General features: G+C 42.9%; 1 protein-coding gene across 1 annotated transcript; it reads left to right on the forward strand.

The window, feature by feature from the left end:
* Positions 1–8,291: 8,291 nt before the first annotated feature.
* On the forward strand, positions 8,292–9,892 carry LOC141787817 (uncharacterized; the record flags this gene model as incomplete). Its single annotated transcript, XM_074666495.1, has 1 exon — positions 8,292–9,892. A coding segment is annotated over one exon (1,572 nt), but the record flags the coding sequence as incomplete, so codon positions are not given.
* Positions 9,893–10,948: the final 1,056 nt, after the last annotated feature.

The raw sequence follows: 10,948 nt of genomic DNA on the forward strand, positions 1-10,948 counted from the left end.
TCCCTGGTGGATGTGGCAACACGAGCAAGAAAGGGGGTCAGTGAATCTCCAGGGAGGGTAAGTCTTAAACTATGAGATAAAAAAAGTTTTTTTAGAGTGATTTAAAAACACATACTAGCACTGCAGTGCAAAACACGACTGTCAGCAGTGCTTTAAAACACTCCGTCAGGATAAGAGTTGGTATTTCCCAAGGTCAGTTCATAAAGTGCAAAAACAACTTTAGAAGTCGCTATCAGCCTGAGAGAGTAAACAAAGCGAAATTAATTCATTAACTTCCCCGAGTATGAATGCAATGCATCAAATAAGCAATTTACCATGTGCAGAGGAACAGGAATTCTTCTTAAGTGGGTTTACCTTTAAGGCAGCATGGGGGAGATTTTAAATCATACAAGCCGTCTGAAGTCCCAGCAGCCCTGTGATATGTGACCTTGTACTGAGGTTCATTACTCAGAGCTATGTTTAGTTCCTGGGTCTTTCTGGAAAATTATAGAAATGTGTTATGCTACGCTATACTTTATTGTAATGCCTATACAGTTTTTCCCAATTGCTGAAACACAAAAAGGTATTCTCCAAACCAAATGACCAGTCCTCTACACTTACAATAAAACTAGCCCCCATTTGCCAAAAACAAAAACACGTTTCACATGAAGACACAATCCTCTTTTTTTCAAAAATCTAAACACATTGTGTCTTGCTAAAACACAAGTTGCAAAAAAACTGCTCAAATTCTCAAAGCTCAGCTGAGGGAGAGGAAGACAAACTTGCAACAACATTACATATGAGGTGTGAGCAAAACTCATTGATCATGTCATTGTCCATGGCAAGACAATGACTGAAGCAGGACAAAGAGCCCGTCCAAACCTGAGTAGATTCTCAGTGGCTACCATTATCTGGCATTCAGAGAACACAACAGGTACAATACTGTGTTACTGTGATGGTCACTAAAATAGATTTTTACAGATTAGTGAAGTACAATTGATTTCATCTCAGTTGCTATGTTACAAAATATGTCTATTGATGCTTCTTCCCATGTAGATGCATGTTTTTTACAGTAGAGTACATACAAGTCAGTACTGTAATGTCCGTGGATGTTTCCTCTCTATTCCTTTCAGTCGCCATCTGTAGCAGCTCTTCTTCTGTGTACTCCGGTTCATACAGGTATCCTTTTGGTTCCAAAGTGAATGGAACTTCACCGTCGCTGTCATAGTCAATCCTTTTAAATGTCCTATGCTGCCTCACAATCCTTACAGTACAAACAAAAGAATAACGATACTTGATCAAACCTACACGAGGCTAAAACCAGCGCCTGAAGCATAGCTTGTTTACATTCCTTATAGCTGAAAGGGGGGGCGGCGGAGCACACTAGCGCTGCGCGGAAGGATACATGACCAGTTAGTTAGGTCCGGATAAATGTTTATATTTCCGAAGACTTAATGCACTTAAAAAAACCATTTTATGTAGCGTACTCTTAAACTGGGGTATTACTTTTTGATTTTAGTTTTTGTAGGCAAAGAAAATAGCCTTTGAATTTGGTACGGTCTTTCCCTGTTAGCGTCTATTTCCTCGTCACCATCGATTACAGTCTGTGTCTTACTGAGGGAGAGGAGACAACTTTCTACTGTATCTATTGTCCTTAGTGGTCACAGAGAGCTCATAGAACCCCACTTCAAAAAAACTGAACTATCCCTTTAATGCCAGTAAGCAAACCCTGGCCATGGTCTACCGGTCACTCACTGAGAGTGTTCTCTCTTTCTCTTTTATCTTAATTTCCTGGTGTGGGAACCTCTCAGTCAGACACAGGAACAAGCTAACCTGGGTAGTTAACCAAGCCAGTAAAATAAAAGGGGGCAAGCAGATGCAGCTTTAGGACGTATACAACCATTACATAACAAAAAAGCTCTTGTGATATACAGTGACATCACCTGCCCTCTCAATCCTTAGTTTGTTTTGTTGCCATCAGGAAGGAGGCTCAGAGTTCCTCTAGTTAGGAGAGCGGCATACAAAAGATCATCTGTTCCTTCTGCAGTGAACATTTTAAACCAAAAAATCTTGAATGAACTATGAGCTGTTTTTCAGGTAACCTATGCGTGTAGTGGAATTGTAGTGGATTATTTATTTATTTATTTATTTATTTATGTATTTATGGACTTGTGTGTTTTTAGTGTTGTGAGCTTTACTGTTGTGTTTTTACTGTTGTTGTGTCTGGCGATCATGATGCCAAAGGCAATTACCCACTGTGTTCTAAACCAATGGACAATAAAGTCTTATATTATATTATATTATATTATATTATATTATATTATATTATATTATATTATATTATATCCTCTGTAGTGTTTGCAGTGAGCTGTGATACAGTGCAGTAGCGTACATACTGTGTATTCTGTAGATTTACTCCTCATATGAAACACACATCTACAAATGCCTAATATTCTGAGAACAGATACTATAAGGTTTCTAAAAATGTGCTTTGGCAGTTGTAAAAAAAGAACATTCTCACACACTAAACATTGTGTTTTCAGTTGTGTAGTCGTAGTGTGTAATGATGTGTATAGTGTTTATTTTTTGCAGGCTTTGAGCAGCTGTTTTGGAGTGACACTTTGAATTTTAAAGAGAGAAGGTGTGTTTTTGTTTAAGTAGCTTTAGAAAAGTGTGCTGTGTTTACAGTTTTGGAAAGATGGAGGGAAATTTTGTGAAATGTGTTAAAGCAATCTTAAAAAACTGTAATATAAATGCAACCTGCAGCTGCTGGGGTAGACGTGTAGTCTCTTTTGATGTCAGGAAGCAGAAGAACAATCAGGAGAATTAAAAATGAGTAAGTGCACATTAAAAATGAGTTAATGTCCTCAGAGTGGTAAGTTCTGGTAGTTTCTGTCAACACCTAAAAAAATTTACTCAGCCTCTTAAAAAGAAACGTTATCCAGAGCTGGCATTGCTTGAGAGGATGTTTCAACCACTTGGCTCTGTTCAAATACTCAAACCAGACAAGATAATAAGACACATTTTCTCCACCAGCCTCAGAGATAGTTTCAGGTTTATGAACAGACCTTGTGAAATGTTTTAAGCTTCCAAACTGAAAGTGAATGAAATTGAATTTCTTTGTACCTGAGAACACAAGACCTTTCAACTGAAAAAGTATCTCACAGCCAGAAAAGAAATAACTGCATCAAGGTTCTGACCTCAAATATTGGCCTGTTTTTTTCTCAACCCAATTATTTTTCATGTTTTCATCTGATGATTCAAATAATAAAGAAATTTTGAATGTTTTGTCTTAACACAGTGTTTCTCAAATTGTGGGCATCCCCTAGTGGTCAGCAACAACTATGAGTATTTTGTTTAGCTTAATTATATCAAACTTAATTAAAGACACGTTTGCCAAGACTCACTCAGAGCAAGATGCATTCTTTCAATTAAGTCAGAGGAGTGCTCTGCTATTTATAATACTGGCTGCAGTGTTTGCTGTTGAGGTGTATGGGGAGAGTGAGAGATGGAGCGGGAAGGAGAGGTGTTAAGAATTATTTGAAAAACATTGTCACATAAATGATGCAAGTTGTTACGTTGGGAATACACCAGATGAGTCTCCAGTCTGGCTCCTCTCAGTGCCGTCTCACCCAAACTGTGTGTTCAGTATGGCACCTTGCAGGGATGCCAGACAGCTGGAGTCATACGATTGAGGAGTTCCCATGTGTCCCTCTTGATGAGTGTCTCTTCATTCATGTTGGGCTGTAAAACCTCAAATTGTTACTCCTGATCTGGCTATGCTCATTATATTGGTTTGTTGTTGTAGTCAAGATAAATACACTACAATCTGGTTTTGACACCATTTGTTTTGTTTTTAAGTTCACTGACTGTTTTTTGGTAGTTTCTCTCCACACCTCCCCCCCTCCCACTTGATCTGCCCTACAGTAAATCAACGTGCACAGCACTGGCATCTGGTGTATGTTGTCCGTAACATCTATGATGTAAGTTTAGCTATTAGTTTGCTCTCTAGGCTGTTGTTCCAGGGCTATTTAGCTTGGTGTTCCATGTGTTTTTTTTGGGGGGGATGATTGGATTTTGGTTTCAAACAATCTGAGAAACAAAACATGTTTGATGATAAATGCCCATTATCTTATTCACTGAGTGGTCAGAGGGCTGAAGGAAACAAGCTATGGACACAGTCTATTCACAGTTTTAATTCATGGCCTCGTAAACTACATTCATTGTGTGTGAACAGAAGAAAAAAAAAACTTTCTTAATTACCACAAAAAATATGTATTCATATAATATAAAATCGCCTTCTTAAAGTTGTAGCAGCAAGTGAGTGAATTGAAATGAAAGTGTTACATTTAGATTCAAATGGATTGCTTAAATTATACATGTTCAGATAAGAGGAATGTACAGAGTAACAGTTCATGTAGTTTCAGGATGGGAAACAGTTTTTAATGGATCACCAGATCTTGTTTTAGTAGAGGCCAAATATTAAAAAATGTTCCTCTTTTCTTCAAATCTGCTTTTAAACTTCCCAGAATTTATTTTCTGACATATTTCAGAAAGAAAAGATGAAAGAACTCCTGAGTGCACCTTCAGAGAAATTCAGTCATTCTGGGAAATTAGAGGCACATTAGTGAATAATAGAGAGCCTGATGCTTCAGATGCTGTTCGTCTCTCACCCTCTCTTTGATAGACCAGCCGTGCAAATTACAGCCAGCCTGTAACATGTTTGTTTATTTTATTTTGTGCCTCAGTTTTTCATCTATTTCCAAAATGTAAAAACAATAAGAGACAGGTAGAGGAGAGATGAGTTGAGCCAAGACAGGCGGTTGCAGAATAGACTAACTGATAGAGATTGTATTAATTACACATAAATCAGAAATATCTCTGTGCCTAAATGTGGAAACCATTCCCGTCAAATTTTGATGGGTTCCATCGACATTTTCTTATGAATCAGGACAAATACTGTTGATATACTTGGATTGTAGATTGGGTCAGCAGGCTGATAGGAGAGTCACAGCTTGACCAGACTTCACCTGGACATTAGAAAGGTGGAGAGGGTGGCTGTTTGAATTTTACAGACAACTTATTTACAGATTGAAAAAGGGGTGGCTGTGACGCAATGGCAGGAGTTGAAGCTGTAGTTTGAGCCTATCTCCTGCAGCTAAGTGCCTTAGTGTCCTCGAACAGGGCACTGAACCCCAAATTGCTATTGTCAAGCAGTATTCCTCCCCAACCACCGAGGGTTTTTCCAGTCAGTGTTGTCACCATGCAGATCCTAAGATCGGATACATGGGTAGTGTTGTGTCAGTTAGGGCATCTAACGTAAAACTTGCATCAGATCAACTGGCCAAAAATGAATTAGAAACGTGATCCGCTGTGGTGATCCTTAAAAAGGAAAAAGCTAAAAGGAAATTTATTTGATTGAAGAATTTATTTTTTCTATTTCCTTTGTTCAAACCAGTGGCATCACTCAGTCATGACTTAAAGGTCCCATATTGTGCAAAAATCACTTTATTAAGTATTTTAGTTAAATTAGTGGGTCTTTGGCTTTCCTCCCAGCCCACAAAATGTGATATTTAATGACAAAACCTGTATTTAGTTGTGCTTGTGAACCTGAAATCCTGACCTAAAACGAGCGGTTTGGAATTTCCGGGGTTTGCTGACGTCAGCGTGTCCCCTTTTATTTTTTTTTTATTTTTTTTCCCTTTTTTGACCAATCAGGAGCAAGTCTGACCTGATTGGTCCACCAGAACAAATACCCCCGCCCACTCATCTACCCGCTGCTGGAGAGAAATCTCTTCAGCAACGGGGAGAGGAGTGTGGCTGTTTTTGGCTGTAAACAGCCACATAGTTCCATGCACAAACTTCCCATCTCAGAAGAAGACAAGACTAAGTGGCTAGAGTTCATTTATCAAGGCAATGTGCCAGCTACACTTAGTAAAACTGTGCATGTGTGTGCTAGTCATTTCACGGCCAACTGCTTTTCCAACTTTGGACAGTACAACAGAGAGCTAGCGAATATACTGGTCCCGAATCCAGGCGCATTACTAACCATCCGCCAACAAACCTGGGACCCTGTAAATGTGTGAATTTTAAATGCTGTGTGCTGTGGAGCAGATGTAAGAGCTTTTCCTCAGTGTCCCCCGTGTCTCTGTGTTAGCTTCAGGATGCTAACTTTAGCTGTGGTGAGCCTGTTGTTTCAGCCTGTAATGTTACGGTAAAAGAGCTTCACTGTTTTCTAAACACTGTGCACTTGGAGCTCGTGGCGCCGCTCTCAGTGACGCGGTAGATCGGGCGGTATCAGCGGAGGCTTATTTACATATGAAGGTCACGCCCACTAAATAAGACCATTCTGAACAGAGGGGCTATGAGAGCCTGGAAACAATGCTGCTGTGCTTGATTTATTGACTTTTTGAACCAAAACATGTAAATGAAGCTTAGCGGAAGTTCAATCAGAAAGACTATCTTCCTGGCATGCCCCTTTTCTGTCTCTGTCTTTAACCGCTTCCTCATAACTCCACCTCTCATCTCCTTTTTCTCCCAATCACAGTCAGTCACCTATTCTCTCTCAGCCAATCCGTCGTAGCTGTCATATTTAAATATGCTCTCTCTCTCTGCAGCCGGTCAGCTGTCATTCAGCGAAAAGGTGACGTGTCAAATCGTATGGCTCTTACTTTCGTATTGTTTCTCTGTGTTTTTGCCGCTTGCTGCATCATGTCCGACACCGACTCTGATACCATGCTGGAGCACCTGAATCCATCTGGCGAACTCTTGCTCGAAGCAGCCCAGTCCTCTTCAGCGCAACGCCGGAGTGTTCGTATCGCTCAAGCCGAGTATGAGTTCTTATACTCCCAGCTAAAAGCTAGCGGCATCTCCCCAGCCCCCGGGCTTCAGCTGTCTCAGCTAAAGGAGCTGGCAAGTTTGGTGTCTATCAGCGGCTCTCCCAACGGTTCCTCAGCCTCAGGCGGAGAAGCTGCCGGACCCTCAGTGTCCTCCCGCGGGCGTAAGCGATCCAGGTCTGCGGCCACCATCCGTCCGAAAAAGAGGATTTCTTCTAGAGCAGCTTCTGCCGCTGCTTCAAACCCAGCCGAGTTTCCCGCCGCCCATTCGGCTCCTCCTGCTGCAGCTGCCGTCGGCACCGCTCCTTGTGCTGCGGCCGCTCCTCCTGCTGCCGATGGCGTCTACACCGCTCCTCCTGTGGGCACTGCTGCTGGCGCTGCTGCCGCCGCTGGCGCTCCTCCTGTGGCCGCTGCTGCTGGCACTGCAGCTGCCGCTGCTGCTGCAGCTGCCGCTCCTCATGCTGCGGCTGTCCAGGATATCATTCTATCTAACATTCAACAACTGGTGAGATCTGTCCAAAACATTGACTCTCGTCTCAGGAGCGTAGAATCTGCTTCAGCTCCCTCGCTCCAGTCTGTTGTTTCTCTGCCGGCCATTAACAACTCAATAGTCTCGCCACCTCAAAGTCTGGCATCCGCTGTTCCCGCTCCCATGATAGGTAGGCCTTACATTCCCACAGCAGCAAACATTTCTCCGAGTCTTAGACAAAAAATCCTGCAAGGTAAATACGTCAACCTGGTTAGCATCATCCTTCCATCTCCAGAGTGTGATTCAAAAATCTCTTCTAACGAGAATGTGTCAGTCATTCTTAAATCATCCGATCCCCGTATGTCCAGAGATCTCTCCATAGGGGAGTTTCTCGTAGCGTTCGGGATATACAGAGATGTCATCTGTGCTGTCTATCCCGAACGTAGAATAGAACTAGATGCTTATCTAGCACTGATCGGCGACCTGAATATCAGATACGGAAAAAATCTCTTCTATCAATACCACAAAGCTTTCGCTAACAAGGCTGCTTTGCACATTTCTCAATCCAATTTGCTACTTAACTGGTCAGTATTAGATTCTGAGATCCTCATCATGCTCATCGGGGGCTCCCAGGCCGTGTCCTGCCACCTATGCGGCAATTTAGGTCACCCTCAGTCCCTGTGCCCTCAGCTGCCTTTCACGCATCAAGCCTCTCGATCGGCAGATCCTTCCTCCTCCAGTGCTCCTTCGGCGCCATCTATGACTGACAAACGCGGTAGAAAGGTGGAGTTTTTCAACAACAAGCCAATATGCAATAACTTCAATGAGAATATTTGTACTTACCCAGACTGCTTTTTTCTCCACGTTTGCAGCGCGTGCAAGGATGCGCACCCCAAATCAGTGTGCCCCCGCCGTCTGATCCCAGCGCGTCTGGCACGCGCTCAGCAATCAAACCGGCGCAACTCAAAAAACTCCTGAAAATCCATCCATCTACTCCATTAAACGTTCAAGCCCTGGCAGCAGAACCGTTAAATCACCCTGACTCTTCTTTCACTAATCACCTGCTCACCGGACTGTCTCAAGGGTTTCGTGTGGGCGTCGTCGCCCTCCCGGACATTAATTTTGTTTCAAAAAATTTGCAGTCCGCCACGAATGAACCAGATATTGTGACTCAGCTGCTAGGGAAAGAGCTCAATAAAGGTTACTTGATCGGCCCCTTTGACTCCCCTCCTTTTCCAGTGTTTCGCACCAGTCCCATAGGTGTGGCCACCAGAAAATACTCTGGCAAGAAAAGGCTCATTTTCGATTTGTCAGCTCCGCGCTCAGGCCCCATTATGAGCGTCAATAGCCTCATTCCTCCCGTTCCTTTTTCTTTGCATTATTCTACCGTGGACAACGCCATCAAATTAATAAAAATAGCCGGTAGGGGAGCCTGGTTATCTAAAGCAGATATCACCGATGCCTTTAAAATCGTCCCCATCCATCCTTCTCAATGGCACCTCTTCGGCGTTAAGTGGGACCAAAAATTTTATTTTGCTGTTAGACTTACTTTCGGCTGTAGGAGTAGTCCTTTCATTTTTAATCTTGTCTCTGAGGCCCTCTGCTGGATTTTGCTAAATAACATCAGACTCCCAGCAGTGCTCCATCTTCTGGATGATTTTCTGCTCATTGATCCCCCTCATGACAACTCCTGTTCCTCCCTGACTAAATTAAAGCAGCTGTTTAACAAGCTCGGCGTGCCTCTCTCTGACGAGAAAACTTTAGGCCCCGCTACATCTTTAGAATTTTTAGGCATCACACTCGATACCTCAGCCATGAAAGCTTCTCTTCCAGAGCAGAAACTCGAACGCATTCGTAGCATCTGTCAGTCCCTCTCATCTTCAGGTTCCTTTTCAAAACAGCAGTTACTGTCTCTTCTGGGTCATCTTAACTTCGCAATGCGCATTATTCCTCAGGGTCGCTCCTTCATTTCTAGGCTGTTAGATTTGGCCTCCTCCGTCCCAAATCTACACGATCAATTAGAGCTAGACGAAGGCTGCCGCTCCGACTTGAAATTTTGGTCGGAGCTGCTAGATCAGTGGAACGGCATTTCGTTCTTCTACGACGACATCGTGCACTCTTCCGACGCCATTCAATTTTTCACGGATGCGGCCCCATCCGTAGGTTTTGGGGGGTTTTATCAAGGCCAGTGGTTCGCTGATCACTGGCCCCCTTCTTTTTCAGAGCTAGATTTTTCTTCTGCTCTCTATGAGATCTATCCCATCGCCGTAGCATGCCACGTCTGGGGTCATCTCTGGCATCGTAAACGGATTGCGGTGCTCTGCGATAATCAAGCCGTAGTGGAGATAATTAACAAAGGTCGTTCTTCCAGCTGCGCAATCATGCCCTTCATGAGGCGAATCACCTGGTTATCAGTTAATCTTAATTTCATTATCACCGCTCGCCACGTGCCTGGTCAATTTAATGCCATTGCTGACTCACTGTCCCGTTTCAAATTTCAGGTTTTCCGGAATCTCTGCCCGGATGCCAATACTCAACCTACACCTGTCCCCTCTCTGAACGAGCTGGCCCTGTATTAGTTAATCCCCTTCTTTCCCCGTTTCTGTTATCCGCAAGATATTATATGAGGAAAGGGCTAGCAGCTTCCACGTTAAAATTGTATGATTTTGCTTGGATCACCTTTGCAACTTTTTGTTTCAACATTAATGTTCCATTAAAACCTGTTCACATCATAAACATCTGCGCTTTTATCACTTACTGCTCCGATGTTCGCCATTTCAAGCCGCAGTACATCCGTGGCTTGCTCGCTGGTATTCAGTTCAACATTAGATGTCATGATCCCTCCTTTCCCAGCCTTTTTTCAAACCCCTCAATTAAGCTTTTGCTCAAGGGCATCTCGAAATGTTTTCCCTCTAAGCCAAACAATAGAAGACCCATTACCCTTTCCATTCTTCATCGAATTTTGTCTGTTCTTCATGAAGGTTTATTTTCCCCGTATGTCGATGCACTTTTAAGCAGCGTGTTTTTACTCGCATTTTACGGATTCTTGAGAATCAGTGAATTTACCACTCCTTCTCTTGCCTTCAACCCCTCAGTAGATATTTCCTTTTCCGATTTAACTTTTTCTCCTGGACACTATAATCTCTTCCTCAAACATTCAAAAGCAAAAGGTGCATGCTCCATAATCATCTCTCAAATCGACTCTCCTTTTTGCCCGTATAAGGCTATGGTTAAATATTTACGCCTCAGATCTGCTGCTGGTCCTTCTCCTCTTTTTCTCACCCCTGATAATAATCCCATGTCGAAAACTTGGTTTAATCTTCATCTCAGAAAAGTGCTCATCTCATGTAAACTCTCGCCCCTTCATTATTCTAGTCACTCATTTCGCATAGGTGCTGCCACTACAGCAGCAGCACAAGGCATCCCGTCTTCTTCACTCCAGCAGATGGGCCGTTGGTCTTCCTCTGCTTATACTTCGTACATTCGTCCTGACTCCACCTCCATTCTGGAGGCTCAAAGATCCCTGAAACCCTGATTCGTAAGTAATTCATTTCTCTGGTGGTGGTGCAGTTTACTCTGTGGTCATTCTTTCACTCATTTTTAACAAGTTTGATGTTCTGTCGTAAATCTCCGCCATCTACTTTCATCTACTTTTTCTCTGTCG

This window comes from Halichoeres trimaculatus, unplaced genomic scaffold (assembly GCF_033239565.1).
Source record: "Halichoeres trimaculatus isolate MK-OKI-2021-1 unplaced genomic scaffold, fHalTri1.1 fHalTri1_scaffold_3, whole genome shotgun sequence".
Classification (NCBI taxonomy): Eukaryota; Metazoa; Chordata; class Actinopteri; order Labriformes; family Labridae; genus Halichoeres; species Halichoeres trimaculatus.